The sequence below is a fragment of the Beta vulgaris genome, chromosome 7 (assembly GCF_026745355.1).
Source record: "Beta vulgaris subsp. vulgaris cultivar EL10 chromosome 7, EL10.2, whole genome shotgun sequence".
Classification (NCBI taxonomy): domain Eukaryota; kingdom Viridiplantae; phylum Streptophyta; class Magnoliopsida; order Caryophyllales; family Amaranthaceae; genus Beta; species Beta vulgaris.
The window spans coordinates 58,220,361-58,242,793 of record NC_079208.1 but is presented as its reverse complement, the minus strand read 5'-3'; the positions used below and the strand labels follow the sequence as shown (position 1 = coordinate 58,242,793).

Sequence of the window (22,433 nt, the reverse complement as noted above, 5' to 3'; positions counted from 1 at the left end):
ATACATCATCATCATAAGGAATGTTTCCCATGATATTGTCTACTTAACACAGTACATACTAATGAACAAAACACAAACAACAATTAGGGCCAGCTGTAAATTTTTCCTGTCTGTCTTAGCTTTCATAATGTCAACTCTAGATTGGCTTAGTTCATCCCTCAATGCACGAACTTCTTCTTCCAAACTCCCTTTCTTCCTTTGCAGTTTCTTGATCTTATCATCATTAAACTTCATAACCACCTCCATCTCTGCTATGGTGGTGTCCTTCTCAAACAATTGAATTTGAAGTTCCTCAATTGCATTAGTACCATCAATCAACTTGAACATGTCACTTTTGTATCCTAAAAACCAAACAAATAACAACACATACCAATGCTTAGAAAAATCCTTAAACTTTGACAAAAAATCCTAAAAAAAACTAACAACCTAATGCAATTGAACTTACAGGCCATAGAGGGCACCCATAAAATTTGGAACCTGAGTTTGGGCCGTTCTTCACAGTTCTAATCACAGCATAATTCCCACAATTACATTTAACTTCACGATTCCCCTCCTTGAGGTTGACGACGAACCAGAGCCAAAGGAAGTAGCTTTCCTTGCTGACATCTTGCTGCAGAAAAAAAAGGGTGAATTTTGATGGAGGATGAATGAACGAAAGAAGAGATGAAAGAGATGGGGTAAATTTTCAGAGGAAAGAGGAGAGAGAAGCGTTATATGGGATAAGAAGAGAATAGGAAGAAAAGAATGGTAAAAAAAAAAATTAGGTCTTAATTAAAATATCCCAACGGTCATTGCCACGTCACCTTAAAACTTGCAATTACCTACTGTTGCAGGTTAAAACTTAATGCAACCTAAGTAAAGTTAATGAGGTTACAAATTAAACTTAATTAGGAGTTTCGAAAAGTTAGACTTAATTATAGAAGACCGGCCAAAGGTTGACTTATTCTAGGGAATTTTTCCTTAAATAAATTGAACAGACTCGTTTATGATATTTTGGAGCCTAAAAGCGAACCTACATATTAGGGTACTAAGTAGGTCCAAGTTTTTTGAATATTTGATTTTTGGTCCAGACCAAAAAAATATTTGGTCCGAATTTTTTGAAATTTTGATTTTCAGTCTAAATCGCGAATAATTTTCTTTTTTGGCTTTTACATACTTTTTATAGAAAATTTAATTTTAAAATATTTTTATGTATGAATATTATATAAAAAATTATTATTATTATATTATTAATAGCTATATATTTATATATTAGAGATAATTGAGCTCCTGCAATTACTTAAGAAAGTATTGTCATTTTTACAATTTTGATACCAAGTCCTACAAAACAAAGATCAAATACACATTAGAATTGATCATATATAAAACAAAGGTCAGTTACACATCAATAGGGCCCCGCGACTATAAGTTAATGGGATCCCTCAATAATTTCTCAGATAGACGGTACACATCGCCTGAACAAAGAAAAACTAATACGTTAGTCCATATTCAATATAACAATTAATCATACTTAACAATAATAATACTAAATCAGAAACTACTTTTGCCATCATAGCAAAAAGACAGATCTGGTTCAGAAGTATTAAATTAATGTTCGTGTTCTCGATGATACACTTACTAATATGCCCTCCTTTAATCTCCAAAGAGTCCAAAGCACGTGCAAGACATCTCCAAACATCTAAAAATAATATAATTAATAAAAAGTAATAAAATGGTTATTGTATATTTAACTTTATTTATTTTAAATAAATTTAATTAAATACCTTTCCTTCTGCCTGTACTTATGAGATTGTAAAATTAGATATGTTAAAATAAAATTTACAGTATTAACTTTCAAACAATTAAAACAAAACTTACTTTTTCCAAAATCGGCTAATTGCTTCCGATTGTCATTTTAGATTTTGATACGTCTTTCCATCCTACTTCCATCTTTTTCCATAAGCAATATGTTGATATGGTTAAAGATAATAGATGCCTCGACAACATTGGTTATCCCTAATTTTGCTAACCTACTTCTATCACATTCGAACCATCCAACTCTCTACTCCTCAACTCTGAGATGTAACGGCGTCCCAATTAGTGAAGTACTTTATGATATTTGTTCCCAAATCATTTGTCCCTAAAGAAATAGTAAAGTCGGAATCCATTGAATTAGCAACTTTATCGGCAATTAAGGTGAATCATGCCGCTTCCGCAAAATGGGCACATATAGACTCCTATGCATATTGTTTTTCAAATATATTCTCAAACATCAACATATACAAAACCGTCAATATCACATTTGGACCCAACTTACCATCAAAACAACGACATTTTACCGGAACAACACCATGGTGATCCAGAAGAACTTTGTTGTATTCAAGACTAATTTCCTTAGAGTCGCTAACATCACAATCTACCAAATTGATTGATGAACTATTTTTAACCAAAACACATACTCAAAATAAATGTTAAGTCTTTGAACTAAAAAAATCAACATCTTTATAACTAACATTTATCCTAAAGACAAAAAAATAATTTTTATCACGGAACATGCCATTTTTATCATTAATTATTGTACCTCCACTTTGTGGTAAAAGTCTTATATTTTCAAGTGTCTTCAAATATCTCTATTCAACTGTTGTTTCTTCATCATTAAATAAATTGAACAGACTTGTTTATGATATTTTGGAGCCTAAAAGCGAACCTATATTAGGGTCCTAAGTAGGTCCAAGTTTTTGAATATTTGATTTTTGGTCCAGACCGAAAAAATATTTGGTCCGTAATTTTTGAAATTTTGATTTTCAGTCTAAATCGCGAATAATTTTCTTTTTCGGCTTTTACATACTTTTTATAGAAAATTTAATTTTAAAATATTTTTATGTATGGATATTATATAAAAAATTATTATTATTATATTATTAATAGCTATATTTTTATATATTAGAGATAATTGAGCTCCTGCAATTACTTAAGAAAGTATTGTCATTTTTACAATTTTGATACCAAGTCCTACCAAACAAAGATCAAATACACATTAGAATTGATCATATATAAAACAAAGGTCAGTTACACATCAATAGGGCCGCGTGACTTTAAGTTAATGGGATCACTCAACAATTTCTCAGGTAGACGGTACACATAGCCTGAACAAAAAAAACTAATACGTTAGTCCATACTCCATATAACAATTAATCATATTTAACAATAATAATACTAAATCAGAAACTACCTTTTCATCATAGCAAAAAGACAGATTTGGTTCAGAAGTATTAAATTGATGTCCGTGTTCTCGATGATACACTTACTAATATGTCCTCCTTTAATCTCCAAATAGTCCAAAGCACGTGCAAGACATCTCCAAACATCTAAAAATAATATAATTAAGAAAAAGTAATAAAATGGTTATTGTATATTTAACTTTAGTTTATTTTAAATAAATTTAATTAAATACCTTTGCTTCTGCCCGTACTTATGAGATTGTGTAATATCGATTGACGATCAACAATTCTTCCCTCGTCAAAGCTCGAATATTTTCACTTTTCCACCCACCCCGACTCTTTTTAATTTTCTTAAAAACAGCCACTATCAATTATTAAAGGAACAAAAATTAGATATGTTAAAATAAAATTTACAGTATTAACTTTCAAACAATTAAAACAAAACTTACTTTTTCCAAAATCGGCTAATTGCTTCCGATTGTCATTTTGGATTTTGATACGTCTTTCCATCCTACTTCCATCTTTTACCATAAGCAATATGTTGATAACTTCCATCTTTTACCATAAGCAATATGTTGATATGGTTAAAGATAATAGATGCCTCGACAACATTGGTTATCCCTAATTTTGCTAACCTACTTATATCACATTCGAACCATCCAACTCTCTACTCCTCAACTCTGAGATGTAACGGCGTCCCAATTAGTGAAATACTTTATGATATTTGTTCCCAAATCATTTGTCCCTAAAGAAATAGTAACGTCGGACTCCATTGAATTATCAACTTTATCGGCAATTAAGGTGAATCATGCCGCTTCTGCAAAATGGGCACATATAGATTCCTATGTATATTGCTTTTCAAATATATTCCCAAACATCAACATATACAAAACCGTCAATATCACATTTCGACCCACCTTACCATCAAAACAACAACATTTTACCGGAACAACACCATGGTGATCTAGAAGAACTTACTTGTATTCAAGACTAATTTCCTTAGAATCGCTAACATCACAATTTACGAAATTGATTGAACTATTTTTAACCAAAACCCATACTCAAAATAAATGTTAAGTCTTTGAACTAAAAAAATTAACATCTTTATAACTACCATTTATCCTAAAGACAAAAAAATAATTTTTATCACGGAACATGCCATTTTTATCATTAATTAATGTACCTCCACTTTGTGGTAAGAGTCTTATATTTTCAAGTGTCTTCAAATATCACTTTTCAACTGTTGTTTCTTCATCATTAAATAAATTGAACAGACTCGTTTGTGATATTTGGAGCCTAAAAGCGAACCTACATATTAGGGTCCTAAGTAGGTCAAAGTTTTTTGAATATTTGATTTTTGGTCCAAACCGAAAAAATTTTTTGGTCCGCATTTTTTGAAATTTTGATTTTCAGTCTGAATCGCGCATAATTTTCTTTTTTGGCTTTTACATAATTTTTATAGAAAATTTAATTTTATAATATATGTATGTATGGATATTATATGAAAAAATTATTATTATTATTATTATATTATTGATAGATATATTTTTTATATATTAGAGATAATGGAGAGATGAGATAGATAAAGATTTGGTATATAAGAGAAGATTAAGACATTGGCGGACTTATCTCAGTTATAGGTGTTCAACGGGCTAGGTGTCTGTTTTCAGCACTCATTCAACCCGTTCATAAAAGGATCAACCATAATTTTAGTTTCAAACTATATATTAAATGTTCCACAAAGTAAATATAATTCCAAGAAAAGCATATGCAAGTTTGTCACTTTGTGTGTGTTCAATTCTTTCCAAGATTCAATGTCCGTGACGGGGTACATTAGCTACAGCTGTATTCCTAATTTTTTTTTTTAAAAAAATCAGCTTTAAAAAAATAAAAATACGTGCCGGGATCGCGATAGGGCCAAGGCTTGAAATTTCATTCAATCATTCCTCTCTCCTCTCTCTTTCTCTCTCGCTCCTCTCATTCTCTCTCACGCTATAACTGTATAACAATATTAATTTAAAAAATATGATATAATATAATATAATATTCCCTCCGTTTCTTAAAGATCTTCCCTCTTTCCGTTTAAGTGCGTTTCCAAAAGATCTTCCCTCTTTTACTTTGTTCATTATTTGGAATTTTTTTTTCCCTTTTTACCTCTCATGTCCCTATCATATTGTCCACCATTACATTATTAATTCAATTTTACTCCCTTTCTCTCTCCTAGTTTAACCTCTTTTTATTTGTTTCTTTATCTTAACTCCATTATCTCCTACTTTACCCACTCCACACAAGTTAATTCTCATTGGTATTTGTAGTAACAGTAACAAGAAAGATCTTTAGGAAACGGAGGTAGTATAGTATAATATAATATAATATAATATAATATAATATAATATAATATAATATATATAATATAATATAATATAATATAATATAATATAATATAATATAATATAATATAATATAATATAATATAATATAATATAATATAATATAATATAATATAATATAATATAATATAATATAATATATATAATATAATATAATATAATATAATATAGTATAGTATAGTATAGTATAGTATAGTATAGTATAGTATAGTATAGTATAGTAAGTATAGTATAGTATAGTATAGTATAGTATAGTAGTATAGTATAGTATAGTATAGTATAGTATAGTATAGTATAGTATAGTATAGTATAGTATAGTATAGTATAGTATAGTATAGTATAGTATAATATAATATAATATAATATATATAATATAAAATATAATATAATATAATATAATATAATATAATATAATATATATAATATAATATAATATAATATAATATAATATAATATAATATAATATAATATAATATAATATAATATAATATAATATAATATAATATAATATAATATAATATAATATAATATAATTGATGATAATAATATTTTTAACGGTTTGTTCACCAGGTACCCCTGAGGTTTCATAATATTCACCGGGTACCCTCGCATTTTCCAAAATTCACCAAGTTTCCTTGTGGTTTTGAAAAATCATCAAACATGACCCTACCGTCATCTTTCCGTTAAATATGACCCTTAAAAAACATAATTATCCTTAATTTCTAACCCTTAACCCCTAACCCTCCCACCACCCACTCCCCCACCCACCCACCACCCCAGCCCCCACCCACCCACCAGCAGCCCCCCTCCCCCACCCCCACACCCACCCGTCGCACAGCCTCTCCCCCCTCCTCCACCCGCCGCGGAGCCACTCCCTCTCCCCTGCAGCAGCCATGCAGGCTCCTCCTCCCCCCTAATAGAACCCACACATCCCCCTTCCCCCTCCCTCCCCCTCTCCTTCTCCTCCTCCGTGGCGCAGCCTCTCCCCCTCCGCGACGCAACCCCCCTCCTTCAACTCAAACTCCACTACACCATTTTTGTTTTTCAAACCTCCATTTTCAATCTCATCAATTGCTTCCTCACCTTCAGAAAACCACGAAATCTCTGACTCAACCACCGAAATCAGTGTTTTCAAGCCTTTAAATGCGATAGACATTGAGAATTTCCAAGAGGGCTGCGTGGCGGAGGGAGAAAGGGAGGGGGAGAAGGGCTACGACAGAGGGGGAGAATGAGGGGAGCTGCGCGAGGGAGGGGGAGAGGGAGGGGGGCTGCGCGACGGAGGGGGAGAAGGATGGGGTTGTGCGACGGAGGGGGAAAGGGAGGGGAGGGGGGCTGCGCTGGGTTGCATGGGGGGCAGGTGGGGTTGGGGTTGGGTGGGGGTTGGGTTAGGATTTTAGGGTTAATTAGAGTTAATTCGGATTAATTAGAGTATGATTAGGGTTAGTTTGAGTTAATTTGGGTTAATATGAATGCTTTGGACGGAAACCTAGCAAAGTTGACGGAAACTTAACGACAAGGGCATTTCAGGAATTTTTACCAAACCTCAAGGGTACCTGGTGAATATTGGAAAACGCGAGGGTACCTGGTGAATATTAATAAACCATAAGGGTACCTGGTGAAAAAACCGTATTTTTAATAATATAATATGTTTTCGTCTATTTGCATAATGATGATGGCAAACTTCATTTCTTGAGGAAGCATTGTACACTTTCAAATGATTATGTCTATAGGCCAGATATGCCTATGGATGATAATAATATGTTTCATGACTGAGATGGTTGCGAATAAGGATAATCTAATTAAAATTGTGTGACTTTATGGTGGATTGCTTTTAAATTAAGAACTTTTAGTTATTTTATGTTTATGATGGTTTTATATGGAGAACGTATTGTGTCGGACTCGTCCGACCATAATCTTTGGTCGGACGACTTTCAGATAGTTTCAATTTTTTTTTCAGTTGGTTTCAAAAACAATTCAGTTGGTTTCAATTTTTTTTCAGTTAGTCTTAATTTTTTTTCAGTTAGTCTTCATTTTTTTTCAGTTAGTCCTAATGTGTTTTCAGTTAGTCTTCATTTTTTTCAGTTAGTCTAAATGAAAGTAAGTTACCTCTAAATGAAAGTAACTTAGGTCTAAATGAAAGTAAGTTAGGTCTAAATGAAAGTAAGTTACCTCTAAATGAAAGTAACTTAGGTCTAAATAAAAGTAACTTAGGTCTAATTGAAAGTAACTTAGGTCTAACTGAAAGTAACTTAGGTCTAAATGAAAGTAAGTTAGGTCTAAATGAAAGTATATATAACTTATGTCTAAATGAAAGTAACTTAGGTCTAACTAAAAGTAACTTAGGTCTAAATGAAAGTAACTTAGGTCTAAATGAAAGTAACTTACCTCTAAATGAAAGTAACTTACCTCTAAATATTTCTGAAAAGAAGATTTCACATAAATCATCTAAAAAAACCCCTCAGTTTCTTCAAATTCAAAACTTCTCTTCTCTTGCTTATTGCCAAAAAAAAACCGATACTTTGCGGCAAAATTTCATCAACTTCGATCAAATTTCTAGGACCTCCACCCTTTCTTCCTGCTGCACCTTTCTTTCTCCTAAATGAAATTTATATTTTCTGGAAAAATTGTATGTATGTATGTGTAAGAATTTTGAGTGTGATGGAAGATGAATGAAAATGGATGATGATGAATGGTTTGCTTTTATAGTGGGCTTACTTTTTTTTGGGGGGTTGTGCTCAGTTTTGGGTTTTCACCGGCGGCGGCGGCGGCAGGGGAGGAAGAAGATGAAGAAGGAGCAGCGGCGCCGTTCTCGCGGCTTCGTCCGACGGAAAATGTTGGGTCAGACGGTCTGACCCAATACTTTCACTTTTATATATGGAACTTATTGTGGAACTTATAGTTATTATCGTATTTTACATGTGAAACTTATTGTGGAACTTTTAGTTATTATCGTATTTTATATGTTTGTCTAAATCAAATTGCATTAAATGTATATGTGCCTATGTAGAATGGATGCAGATTTGGTGCAACAAAGTTTGACGCGTATAACATTGCATAAGTTTAGAAGATTGACAACCCAAGTTGAACAAATGCCTTTGCATTCTGGGGAGGAATCGTGGCATCATTTCATACATATGATCTTGATTGTTAACAGACCATCATAACTTGTGTAAAGAACAACTTCGGCTAAGTAGAGAAATATTTGTAAGTCTTGCTAATATGCTTAGAGCACAACAACTTCTAGTAGATAGTAGATTATAATAATAATAATAATAATAATAATAATAATAATAATAATAATAATAATAATAATAATAATAATAATAATAATAATAATAATAATAATAATAATAATAATAATAATAATAATAATAATAATAATAATAATAATACCAAACAACTTTGATAGAAAAATGTGTTTCCCCCTTTTTTTAAAGGAAAATAATTTTCACCTATAGCTACTTTGATAGAAAACTTGTCACTACTTAACATACCAAACAACAGAAAATGAGAGGAAAAGGAAAATCAATTTTCATGGAAAATATTTTACACATACCAAACAGAGCATGAATCCAACTGATTGTAACTGAACTGAAAATAAGATGAAAAGAATAGGCTAGGAGTAATAATCCTATTTATATGATAATATTTAGAGTCCTAACAAATCCTTGATATACAATATCGTGAATTCATGTTAAATTTTCAGGTTGCATAAAAAAATCTTAAACTACATAGGTATAAGTATTTTGGCCGGGTTTCGGGCAGAATTTTTCGACCCACCCGTTTTTTGGCCGGGTTTTGGTAAGAAATTTTTCAGCCCCGGCCGTATTTTTTTTGCTTTGGGCGGGCTTTAGGCAAGCCAAAAACAACTTTTTAGTCTATTTTTTGGGCCCCGCCCGTTTTGGCCCGCCAAAGCCTGCTAATTTAAGCCCGAAATAACGGGCTTTGGACACAAAAAAGACCCAAAATTTAGTCCCGGACAAACTTTTTTGACCGCGGTCCGGCCCGGCCCGGCCCATGATCACCTATAGTATAACTATAACCTATAGACGAGTCACACTCCAAAAGACGCTCACGGTGACGGTGCCGGTGCCCAACTCTGCAACTAATACGCAAATTCAATTCCTTTAGAACCACTAGAACCTCTCATAAGTCATACGCAAATTCGTCACTCATACGCTAATTCCAAAGCTCGAATTGCAGAAGCTCGTTCCAGGTTCCTGTTTTGTTCCTTAGATGAATGTACTTGTTTTGTTGCGGATTTTGGTGTGGAATTGCTCTAGTTTTTCCTCTGAGTTTGTTTGATTTGTTGTGAAGAAGCAAGATAACTGACGAATTTTATTGAATCAAAATGATATATTTGATGAATGATGAGTGATTATTATGATTGCAGATAAATAAAGAAACTTTTCTGCATTCCATCCTAAATCATCTGAATTTTAGTTCTCTTAAAAAGATAGATTTTGTACTTTGAATTCATTGGGCTTGCTTCTGAAATTGCAGGATAAACTCCAACACCCCATTTAAATTAGTGACAACTATGGAGGAAGCCAATTCCTTCTCGTTTGAGTCCTCAGAAGATGAGAAGGATACTGAACCATATGTTTCTTATCGGGCTGACAAAGCAACACCTTTGTTTGATTTGTCCTCTGTTAGCATACACAGTGACACGTTCAAGAAGTTTGATCATGTTAAATTTTATTGTCATGTCAAACTTATTGATGATAATGGTCATGAATTATCACTCTTAGACCAAGAGTGCAGTGATGATGTAGTGTCTTTCTGTCCTCCTGATGATTTCTTGAAGATAATACTGGGAAAATCAAAACTTAACCGCCCTCATGTGCTACCAAAACATTTCTTTCTAAAAGTGTATCTTGAGGACAGGAATCGAAAAACTGTAATCATGGATGAAAGTTTATTTTTGGATTTCAGCAGCAAGGTTGTTTTCGATGAAGAACAATGCTTAGCTCTAGACATTCAAGGGGTTGGAATCGTCAATGTGTGCTACACCATATTCCGATATGCAGTTTTTGCTTTTGTGGAGTGTAGAGTTGTTAAAATCAAAGAAGAGGATGACCTACATGCTTTTGTGAGTGGTACAATTTCTGCTACTAGTAAGTTCTGGAATCGGTCTATTTCACGTGTGCTTTTTGATAACAGACATTCTGATACAACTATGCTGGCTTCTACTGAGCTGTGTTGTAAGTCTTGCTTCCCTGTGCCAGCCTATTCCCCGTTTCAAATTCATGCTAAGTTGGAGATTAATGATGAGATAATTGAGAGTAGTGATGAAAATGGTTTGGAATTTGGACCTTCTGACAACACTACCCTGGATAAGAAGGAAATTGTGGGGCAAAAATGGCGCATCCTAGTGAATGTGACTATGGAGCATATTAATTTTGTGGTTCCTGAAAATGTTATGTGGGATTATGATTTTAAGCCTGAAGATGAAGGAGACTCAAAACTTTGTGCAGAAAATGTAGGCATCTCTGATAGCGAAAACAGTAGTATGTTTGGGGAGGAAATGGATGAATTCTTAGAGAGAAATGAAACTAGCATTGTGGAGTGTGGAAAAATCAGTGCAGAAAGTGGAAGCGAAAACATCCCAGAAAATGAAGAAATACGACATTGGTGTCAAGAAAAGAGGCTTCGGGTAGGTGCCTCTTTTTTGTTGCCACTACAACCTCTTCCTGTTTTTTTTTTCTTTCTTTTTCATTGGACCTGATTGTGGTTTTTTCATTTGTTACAGCCCCATTATGTTGAACATCCAGTGTCAGACATGAGCATTGACAGGTATGTGGCTCTCTTACCCTATTCCATTCAATCCCAAAAACATGTCCATCTATCTATATATATATATATAAGGATTGTTTGTTCGAAAGGAGGTTAATGTTCGCAAACTTTTGATGATTCAGGATTGATCCCATTCGTTTACCCTTATCTCGCTTCTCACCCCTTGTGGAGCTTTTCTCCATCTCTGCATGTCCTTATGTTGATGAGAATAACAAACTTGATGGCCCTTTGCTTCTTTATGGTAAAATAATGTCCTTTGATGTAATGGGCGAATATGATATATTTGATAGACAAAAGGATAATTCTGCCTTCTTACATCCTCATGAAACGATATCGTTGGTAGATACTCGTCGTTGTTATATGGGTGCATTCTTTGCTGTGACACTTGACCTAAAGGATGGTCAAGGTCGTATGATTAGCAAAGGGGATATGTCATGGAACGTCTGTAGTGCTGAACGTTGGTATGATAGGCGTCTTTGCTCAGTTGTTCGGGGTAATGATGGTTTTGCAGCCATACATTACATGATGTTCTCGGATGCTGTGCAGGCAAAGGTAAATGTTTCTTTTAAGTCCAAAGATGGTCGTGCTTGTCAAGTTCGTGGGAAGATTTGGGCTAAGTATGATGGACACAAATACTCAACTGTTTATGAGAGAAAGTCCTATCAAAGCGTGCTTTTTAGAAAGGGAAAAACAGAGTTTGTAGAGTTATGTGATGGTGTTGATGTACCGTTGTCAAAATCTGTAGTTTCTGTTGCATTTGATGATGTATTTGTAGTGAAATTCGACCTTCATATAGTGTTTCCAGATAAAAAAGAGTTAGATAAAAAAGAGTTATTGAAGGGTAAGACAATATTCAAGCCCCAAGAGTCGAGAGAGCCTAGAATTCATTCAGCACCTCAAATAATTGAAGGACCAAGCTGTGGCGTAACTGTATTTGTGGAATGGGGCTGATGACTTATCTCTTTAACCTGGATAAGTGAGGCTGATTATCTAATCACTCGAAACTATTTGTGTTAGTATTCATTTCTTTTGGGATATCTTTTAGGTTGGAACTGGAGTTGGAGAGATTTAACCAAAACTAGCTACATATATATGTACCACACATTACTAATTATCCCTTTGTAATTTTGATGCATGAATATAGAATGTTTTTGTGGCATTTGAAAGTGTTCTTACGTTTGAATATTTGATATTCCTTAATAAGCAAAAATTTCTTATTCTCGAAGACCTTTCGAATATTTGGGTTTTTCTTGTAGTATCCTAAATTCATTGTGTTGGTTAGTTTTATAATATTGTTGAAGTACTGCACACTAAGATCCTACATTCGCTTAAGGTGTTGCACTGCTTTTTGGTGTGGTGGTTGCTGGTAGGCTTGGTTCCAGTAACATAGTGCTGGAAAGTGATTCAGAGCAAGTGGTGAAGAATGTTATGGTGTGGGTTTTGCACCTATCTTCTTCTTTTAGAAGGCTGTGAAGAAAACTCGATCTTCCTTCAATGCTTTTTATTTTTTCATGCTGATAGAGCGGAAAATACTACTCCCTTCGCCTTTTTTTTATTTGCTACATTTGAGTTTACATAAGAATTTAGGAGATGTCATTTTCATTCCTTTTTAGTGTACTTTTTGACCCTTTTAACATTAAATAGGGTGGGAAAAGGGAAAAAATATTACTTTTTGGTGGAAAAAGAGGAGAAACAAATATAATACTATTATTACTTTTTGGTGGGTCAAGTCTTCTAATAAGGAAATGTAGCAAATAAAAAAAGCAACCTTTTTTGGAAAATGTAGCAAATAAAAAAAAGCGGAGGGAGTATACAGTCTATTTGATTGGTAGACGAGACATTAGTGAAATTGTGTGGTTTGATATTTTCCCCAAAATCTCTTAGCTTTGGTGGAAATTGTTTTGCTATGATATTAATTGCGAATTTTGTTTATTTTTTACCAAGTAACATATTTGTCACAGAGGTGTGAAAACAGGATATATTTTTTACCTTTAAGTTCAATAAACAAAGAAAAAAGCTATTTTCAAGTAACAACTAAATGATAGTTGCATGATTTTTTTAGACACATCAACGAAAAATATGGAATAAAAAATTAGAAACAAGAATAACATTATTTTGGGACAACTAAAATGGAAAGCAAGTACTATATTATAAGACGCGGGCATATTTCATATTTCAAAACCTATATCCAGAAATTAAGGTCAACTTGCAAAACAGCATGCTTCATGCTGTTTTATGACAGTGAGTTAGAATCATTCAATATGTTTTGACTTTGATCAGTTTTGAACATATCTCTCGATATAATAGTATTGTTTTCATTGAAGTCTATCTATAGACATATCTTGTAGATTTAGCTTGTACTAGTGTAACATAGAACATAACTGCATCAGAGGTGTCAAAGACAGGACTTTGATTATTTTTTAATATATCTTGAGCTAATGAGCTTTCTTCAAGATGTGTAGAACTTTTAAAACTTGTTAAAGTCAATTTATGTAGTTTTATCCTCTTAATTGCTTTAGTTCACAAGTCATCCAATTTTCATAACTTATCTTGAAATGAAGAGTGAAAAGAAACTAAAAACATTTGGGACCACTTTGATCAAAACTTAGAAACTTCTAGATATAAATATAATAGGTGTGAAAACATACTCTATGCAACAAGAAACTTGGAAAAATATGGTGAATACTGCCACTTTTAATGAGATCGAGGGACTGAAGTAGATTTGTGGTTGAAAACGATTGACTAGCACCTCTCAAGACTTATTTCCATTTCTCATGAGGGTTGGATGTGGGTATTGGGTAAGGGTGCAAGATTTTTTTTTTTTTTTTTTTTTTTTTTTTTGACATCAAGGAAATTTGCATTAATGAAAATCGGGAGTACAACCTAATGACAATACAACCAAACTAAATAGAAAGAAGAAACAACAGGCAGTATGAAAAACTAGCATAACGCGTAAAAACAAAGTAACATAAACATTAATTAGAAAAAGTCCAGGCCGAATAACTTTTGTCTTGTGCGATGGGGAGTGAAGATGGATGTGATTGAAAATCTGTTGAAAGACGCAACTCTGACGATCTTCATAGAGAGATTGCCGTACAACTGCTAGTAGATCCTGTCCACTAGGCACGAAATCCCAAGGTCCTTGATGAGCCTCCTGGGATTCTCCTGATTCGCTGAACAAAGAAGTCACTTTCGAGAATGACTTCGGACCCTGCTGCGAAGGTCTTCGAAAATCAGTCACATCAGACTGAAACCCGAAAAACGAGGTGGAGGTCTTGACGTGCCCCAAAACAAGTTGGGGGGCCTCCCACAAGATGCGTTTTTTAGGTGTGATGACACATGAGGTCATCACGAGAAATTGGGGCGAGTTCTTTTGATGAACTACGCCCCAGTGATGGATCCTAAGATCCAAAGTGACAATCCCGAAACCAGAAGATCGACAAACAACAGAGCTGAAACATACCAACAGAAAAATAAAGAAAACATAAACTGCCAACCGACACATAGAGCTCCGGCAAACCACACCGTTAAGAACTTGCACCAACGACTTCCTTGGCATACTAAAGACACTGACTCCAACTAACACTAGCGGGGGACGGGGAAGGGATACTCGACCACACCTAAACCTAACCAGGGGGACGGGGAAGGGGAACTTAGACTAAACCTTCGTAAAAGGGGGTTCGGGGAGCGGAAAACCTAAAGACCTCGACCAAGGAAGTTGGATTTAAAAACCACTGAGCCGAGCCAAAACCGTGGCTGGGCAGAAGCAACAGACCACAAACAGGGGGAACCGGGAAGTGGAAATTCACCGGACAGGGGGAGGGGGAGGAACCGCACAGATTCGAGGAACGCCTAAGGACTGGGACGACCAACGAACGAAAACAGGGGAGAGGGGGAAAACGCACAGACGGGGGGGGGAACGACTAAGGACTGGGGCGACCGACTAAACGAAAAGTGGTGGTGCGAAACAGCGACGGAGACGCACCGACGAACGAAAAAGGCCGGCGAAGAAAGCCGACACCGCGAACAACCAGGAAAATAAGATGGAAAAGGCGGTGAAATAAAGGGCCGAAAACCCTGAAAACCCGATTGAAGGAAGATGTAAAACGCGTCGAAAACAAACAAAACCAAAAACGAGCAAAAAAATCAAACTCGCCGGAGATCCGCCGGAGCCCAGCGCGGCGCCGGATCTCCGGCGAGTTCTAGGGTTATAAGTTGTTTGTGGTGTAGAGAGAAGGCAGAGGGTTTTGTTTAGAGAGAGAAGTTAAGGACAATCCCGGTGTTTGCCTTCAATTTTAAGGGTGCAAGATTGAGGAACAAGTAGCTGTCGTTACACTACAGAGATATTAATAGTCAAAAGCGTGCATTAGTGACAGTGTAAAAGCAAGTGTTGCATGAGCAATAATAAACATCTAACCGGTAAAATATTTAACACAATTTTTTGTGCAACAAATAATATTTGTGTATATAACAAATATTGTTTTAGTTGTTTTCTCCTTACCTTACTACTTTACAAAGACCTCAGGAGTACCTGATGCATTTCGTGAAACCTCAGGGGTACCTGGTGAAAAAAACCGTATTTTTTATATACAAAATTAGGTTTTATTATTTATACAAATTTTGTTAAATGTATCTACCAGTTAGATGTTTATCATTACACAGTGTTGCACATATATACGAACCTAGAAAGTAGTACTACCATATGCTAAGAAACATATATGGCGAGCAACGTGTACGACAAGAAAGTCTAATCTTGTAAGAATTTTTCAGCTCTGCCGCCCTTTTTTTGTTGGTGCAGAAAGTGATGTGTGAAATGTTGTGATTCAATTGACATGGTAAGAAAAGTAGCCAAGATTCTTAAACGTGTATGATTGAAAACTTCCTATGATGCCTCATACATTCTATAAATAGGTATGACTATTCATCATTCTGGATCATCTACCTACAAACTCCAGTACTCTTAAATCATTCTCTTACAAACCTCTCTTCCAAAACTTAATTATCTGCACCTTTTGACAAAGAAGATGGCCCCAAGAACCTGTTCCTGTGGCGACAACTGCAGCTGCGGCGACGACTGCAACTGCAACAGGTAATATTATTTACTTGTGATGATTGAAATTTTACAAGTTCATTATGCCACAAGTTTATAGTGATGATAATATTAGTTACTACTTATGTGCCTCTTCAATTCAACTTGAAAGAATCATATTCAGAAAACATCAGTTTTGATCAATATAAATGAGGTTTGATCAATAAAATTCACTAATAAACACGGGAGAATCACCATATAGCAGTTTGAATCACTACAGATCTGTTTTAATTGGCAACAATATGCTTGAATAATCAGCTAAATGAAGTTTTTAATCAGTATATATCAGTTTAAGACTGTTCATTTTCACCTTATATGTTTTGATTGAGACTGATTTTTGCTGATTAAAATTTAATTGGAAACATAAGGTCCTCTAACTCTCTAAGGCTCTAACTTGATTGCTTTATAAGTAGACATATATTAAGACTGCATAAAACAGACTAACAAAATTACATAGGTTTTGCTGCTTTGTATAATTTGATTACCCACATGATTATGATAAGTTGTGTATTTCAGATAGTGTCAAAAGACCAACTCAACCAAAAGCTTAAGCGGATGGTTGAGGCTCCAGGAATAGATCTAGATCTATATTCTATCACGCACTCTCAACTAAAAGCTTAAGCTGATGGTTGAGTCCCCAAGAATAGATCTATATTTTATCAGATAGTGATGCTCTTCTCAAAAGAATAGATTTTGCCCAAGAAAAATACGGTGTTTGCAAGAATAATATGATGAACATAATGCATATTTGTTTTGCAGGATGTACTCGAGGACCGAGTGCGGCTGTGGAGACGACTGCAGCTGTGATCCATGCACTTGTGATTAAACTCGCACTTGCAGTCCTGTATCATGAATGAATACTATGTGTGGCTTGCTTTAATTACTGTCTAATATGACTGTGTTCTCAGCTGAATAAAAGGGTCATGGCATTTTGAAATTTAGTTCATCTAAATTTGTAGATGTTTCATGGCCTGAGTGATTGTGTATTGTGACTCTGTAATACTACTACAGTTTGTTTAATTGAAAGAAAGATTTGGCTAAAAGTTGTGTTATTCTGCTTGTTCTAGGTAAAAATATCTCTTTTCTTCGAAAATCCTTTTTGTAATAATACAATAGAAAGGTCAAAAAAGTTTGGTTAAATACTTTATTGTTTCTGATTATTCTATCTTTATCTCGGTGAAGAGATCAAATCCTGTATCTGGTTCTCAATTATTGGCCTGGCTCTATGAAACTTCTATTGTTTGAGTGATCAACAAAAACATGTTGCTTTTCCCCTTTAACTTGACTACTACTATTATTAGCAAAAATATAAAAGAATCATCTTTTTGTTGATTGAACTCTTAACGAGGGACTAAATTTACAGCTTAACAATACAATTGGATTGTGTGGAAGCCTTATAATTTTTTTCTGACATCTCAATGATAAAAATGAGTTACAATCTTTTTTTTAAGATAGTACAAGAAAGGAAATTAGGAAATCCTAACCTCAACTACTCTCAAGTCACAAGGAATAAGAGTCACATATATGGTTCGGAACCTTATAAATTACAACCATCAATTAAAAGTTATATCAAGCGAAATTTATTGTTATATAAAATTGGATCTTTCATAGTATTAATTTGTTAAATAACGCTATTTGTTTTATGGTCATACTTTTCTTTCAAAAACCGAATTTTGGCAATTCGGTCACACAGATTCATTTTAGTATAGAAATATGTAATCGTTACTTACTTTACATGTATTCAAATTATTCTTTTATAAATAAGTTGATGGAAATTGCCAACAAAATATCACAAGAGGATAATTTCAAATGCTCAGGAATCAGGATACACTCATACACCTTATTGGTCAGTTATCCATCCAAAAAGGTTTATAAACTTTAATCCAGAGAGTTTGACATAGAAATATATGGAAAAAAAATGATGTAATCTCCCTTTCCTTTCTCATTATAGATAGAGGATAGTAATTCTGATGCACGGACACTCTCTACAGGTTAACGTGTCGCAAATCTGACACTTTAAACGTTTCTGACACTTTCAGACACTCTGAATTTTCTTTTGAAGATAAATAGTGAATTGAAACGACACCGACGTAGTTTTTTGTTACTAGAAGAAATGTTTTCCCTCTCAACCTTACTTTTTCCTTTCAATATCCCTAAATCTCTCAAAATATAGCCTAAACTACTATCAAAACTGCAAAATATCGTGTTCTCTAACGTTTCCCCCGCGTTTTTTCACTTTTAGAATTTGTGTTTCCCCGTGTCTACGTGTCCCCATGTCCGTGTCAGTGTCCCGTGTCCGTGCAACTTACTATTATTAGAGTTTATGGTAAACACTACGCATTATCACCTTAGAAAATGACATAAAATCAAACTTACCCTTATACATCTTTAAAAAGAAGTTGTATGGTAATTCCAAGTCTTAATCTTATAACCTCTATTATAACCTTAGCATCAATACTAGATAGTTATCAATCGATTCAATTAAATCATCACAAATTATTGTAATAGACGTCTAATTTTAATATTAAATTAGACAATCCAAGCCTATATTCTCCTAAGTCCTAATAAGTCGATTCCATTTCTCCCTAACCTAATACTATTTCTAGGTATCTTGTATTATCCTAGTCGTCCATTCTCTTCTCTTTCCTTTTGTTTTCCTTTGAATCTCGAATCAAAACAAACAATATATAAAAATAGTTTGACCGTCTTACGGAGGATTGAACTAGTTACTAAATGGATTAAATCAATCACTTATTGAGTAAGAATGTTATTGATGAATAGATTAAACTGGTCACTAAATAGATTAAAATGGTCTTAAATATATTAAAGTAGTCACTCTATTAATAAAGATGCTCCATTCTCTTCTTAATATTAGACTTGGGTCGCGCCTACTTTTAAATTTTAATAGACAGTCTCTTACAAAACCAACCTAGTTTCTTATCGGTAAAAAAAAAACCTAGGTTACCTACTCATATGGATATGATAGCCTTTGGGCCTGGGCCTGGTCCTGGACCTAAGAAATTTGACCTTGCTACATGCTAGGCTTCTCATCCTTAGATCCATGCCTTTTTTTTTTTTACAGAATCACAAGAAATGGGAACTTTACCTAGGTACTCCACATAAAAAACTCTACCTTTATCTCAAGAATTTAGTTCACTGATTCATTTTCATTTCATGTTTTCTGGCGTTACAGAGTGCGCGAAACAAAGAAAGAAGGAGAAGAATACAGCTGTTGTTGGATCAAATTTCTGTAGAAATTCCATTAATCTTCTTCTCCAATGAACTGGGTTAAACTCACATCAAAAAACTATGAGAGAAATAGCCCTTGCCTTAGGGCGCCCTCTCTTTGCGGCATTTCGTCGAACACTTGGCGTGCCTCTAAAAACGAGCTACAAAGCAACAACATTTACATTCTGTACTCACAAAATCAGTGATCAAATTGAAATGGGTTTGGAAAACTCGAGCTTTAATGGCGGAGAAGCACCAAAGGTGTTATCTTTAAGGATAGAGAAGCTACCAAGAGGAGAACCAATTGGGTATGTGTTTCAGAGATGGATGGGTGAAGGATTTGCTGTTCATAGGGGTGATATTTTTCATGCTATTAATCGTTTAAGGAAGCTTATGCTGAATAAACGTGCTCTTGAGGTATTTTCTATTCTTTTTCTTGGAATCTTTAATTGGGTTATTTTGATTTAATGTTTGGTTTTGTTGTTGTATGTATTATGCTATGTGATTTACAATTGTTAAAGTGGTTGAATGAATTATGCATCGAAACATATAAATGTTGACTAATCTGGCTAACATTGAACTTGGTAAAATGAAATAGTTGAATGATTGAAAATTGAGATTATTCAGGAATCAGGAATACACATTGTGATTTTGTGAATGCTGAGATTACGCATTGAATTTCTGCTAGTAGATATGTAATCAAAGAAGTGTTTGTGATTGTTCCATAATAAAATGAAGTGTGTACGTGCTAGTGAAGCCCGGAAATGGTAAAACATAGGTTTCCATTTGCAGAATTACAGCTGTTTCCGGGCTACATAGATGTCAAGTCACTCATTCTTAGGTTTTATATACCATGATTTCAGGATTGTAGGAGAGAAGGATGTTTTCTTGTTGGTTATGTTGTCTGTTTGCTTCTTTTCTGAAGCTGAGTTGTTTATAGGGAAAAAGAGCAGTTGTTGAACTTATATCTGCAGAGGTCTGGCTTAGGAGCATAAGTCTCGTTTGTACTGAGTTGCCGATTTTTGTGTGTTTGATTATTGCTGCTAATTAGAAACGTATTGTAGCAGTGATTACTATGGTTGATGTGAGTTTTCTTATGGGTTTAATAGGTCATGGAGTGGGTGATTAGAGAGAAGCCATATAAGCCAAAGGAGTTGGATTATTCGTATCTGCTGGAGTTCACCATTAAACTTCATGGTATATCAAATGGTGAGAGACTGTTTACTAATGTTCCTGTCGAGTTTCAAAATGATTTGCTCTACAATAATCTTGTAATTGCGTGCTTGGATAAAGGAGTAATAAGGGTTTCGTTAGAGTATATGAAGAAAATGAGAGAATTAGGACATCCAATCTCTTACTTGGTCTTCAACCGCCTCATCGTTCTTCATTCTTCACCTAGCCGTAGAAAAATGATTCCCAAAATTCTTGCGCAAATGAGGGCTGATAAGGTTTCCCCTCATGTCTCAACTTTCAACATTCTCTTGAAGATAGAAGCTAATGATCATAGCATAGAAGGACTAATGAAAGTTGTCGGGGATATGAACCGGGCAAATGTTGAACCTAATGAAGTTACGTATTGCATTCTAGCAACTGCACATGCAGTTGCAAGGTTGTATTGTGGGTGTGAGACATATGTGGAGGCTGTTGAAAAGGCTAAAACAGGCAGTAATTGGTCAACTTATGATGTTCTTATCATTATGTATGGATACTTGGGAAAGTCAAAGGAGGTAGATCGGATCTGGAGCATTGTACAAGGTTTCCCTCATGTTAGGTCAAAGAGTTTTATGCTGGTAATTGAGGCATTTGGTAGAATTGGACAGCTGAATCGCGCTGAGGAACTATGGGAAGAAATGAAGTCCAAAATTGGTTTGAAATCTACCGAGCAGTATAACTCCATTATATCTGTTTATTGTAAGAACGGACTTATTGATAAGGTCTCAGGTCTATTTAGAGAGATGAAGATTAGTGGATGTAAACCTAATGGGATAACATATAGACATCTCACTTTAGGCTGCTTAAAAGCCGGATTGACTAAGGAAGCATTGAAGACAATTGAAATGGGGTCGAAGCAAATTACAAGTAGCAAGGTGAAAAAATCAACCCCGTGGTTGGAGACTACACTGTCAATTCTTGAGATTTTTGCAGAGAATGGAGATATAGGGAATGCTGAGAATCTGTTTGAAGAGCTTAAGAAAGCAAACTATACTAGGTATACATTTGTGTACAATTCTTTAATTAAAGCTTATGTTCGGGCGAAGGTGTATAATCCCAATCTTCTAAGGAGAATGATTCTTGGAGGGGCTAGGCCGGATGCTGAGACCTATAGCTTGGTTAAGCTTGTTGAACAATTTAAGACTTGACAGGAATCTGTGATTCGTAAAATTTTTTGTACTCATAAAATTAATTGATAAGTTGATAATAGAAGTATACAGGTTGGTTCCTATCTAATTAGTCACAATTGTTATTTTCGTCTAGAATACTTTTTCCGTTCCATAATAAGTTAAACACTTCTCTCTTTTATGTGAGAGCTTTTTTAGAGAAGTGTTTCACTTATTATGGAACGGAGGAAGTATACTACTATGTATCTTTACTTACACAGCTAGTATGTTCAAACTTTATTTCCTGAATTGCAGACTTGCAGTCCTCATTAATAATGGCTGGTAAAAGATTTACGGTATGAGGGGAATCTATACTATGTTTTTTTTTTTTTACTATGATTAGTGGTCTTGT

At 34.5% G+C, this 22,433-nt stretch overlaps 2 protein-coding genes across 2 annotated transcripts; both read left to right on the top strand.

Annotated features, from left to right (window-relative positions):
* The first annotated feature begins 9,663 nt into the window (after nucleotides 1-9,663).
* On the top strand, nucleotides 9,664-12,552 carry LOC104900115 (hypothetical protein). Its single transcript, XM_010687461.4, has 4 exons — nucleotides 9,664-9,806; nucleotides 10,094-11,246; nucleotides 11,343-11,386; nucleotides 11,509-12,552. Exons 2-4 carry the CDS (start codon nucleotides 10,131-10,133, stop codon nucleotides 12,335-12,337), a joined length of 1,989 nt encoding a protein of 662 aa, XP_010685763.2. The 5' UTR covers nucleotides 9,664-9,806; nucleotides 10,094-10,130; the 3' UTR covers nucleotides 12,338-12,552.
* A 6,986-nt stretch (nucleotides 12,553-19,538) lies between these two features.
* On the top strand, nucleotides 19,539-22,144 carry LOC104900113 (pentatricopeptide repeat-containing protein At1g07590, mitochondrial). Its single transcript, XM_010687460.4, has 2 exons — nucleotides 19,539-20,120; nucleotides 20,813-22,144. Exons 1-2 carry the CDS (start codon nucleotides 19,785-19,787, stop codon nucleotides 22,061-22,063), a joined length of 1,587 nt encoding a protein of 528 aa, XP_010685762.2. The 5' UTR covers nucleotides 19,539-19,784; the 3' UTR covers nucleotides 22,064-22,144.
* The last annotated feature ends 289 nt before the right edge of the window (nucleotides 22,145-22,433 follow it).

What these genes read in the sequence shown, in the direction of transcription:
- LOC104900113 (XM_010687460.4), top strand. Translation starts at nt 19,785, where the DNA reads ATGAGAGAAATAGCCCTTGCCTTAGGGCGCCCTCTCTTTGCGGCATTT. An exon ending in TGAATAAACGTGCTCTTGAG is followed by an intron (nt 20,121 to 20,812) that starts GTATTTTCTATT and finishes TGGGTTTAATAG; the next exon opens with GTCATGGAGTGGGTGATTAG.
- LOC104900115 (XM_010687461.4), top strand. Translation starts at nt 10,131, where the DNA reads ATGGAGGAAGCCAATTCCTTCTCGTTTGAGTCCTCAGAAGATGAGAAG. An exon ending in GTCAAGAAAAGAGGCTTCGG is followed by an intron (nt 11,247 to 11,342) that starts GTAGGTGCCTCT and finishes CATTTGTTACAG; the next exon opens with CCCCATTATGTTGAACATCC. An exon ending in TCAGACATGAGCATTGACAG is followed by an intron (nt 11,387 to 11,508) that starts GTATGTGGCTCT and finishes TTGATGATTCAG; the next exon opens with GATTGATCCCATTCGTTTAC.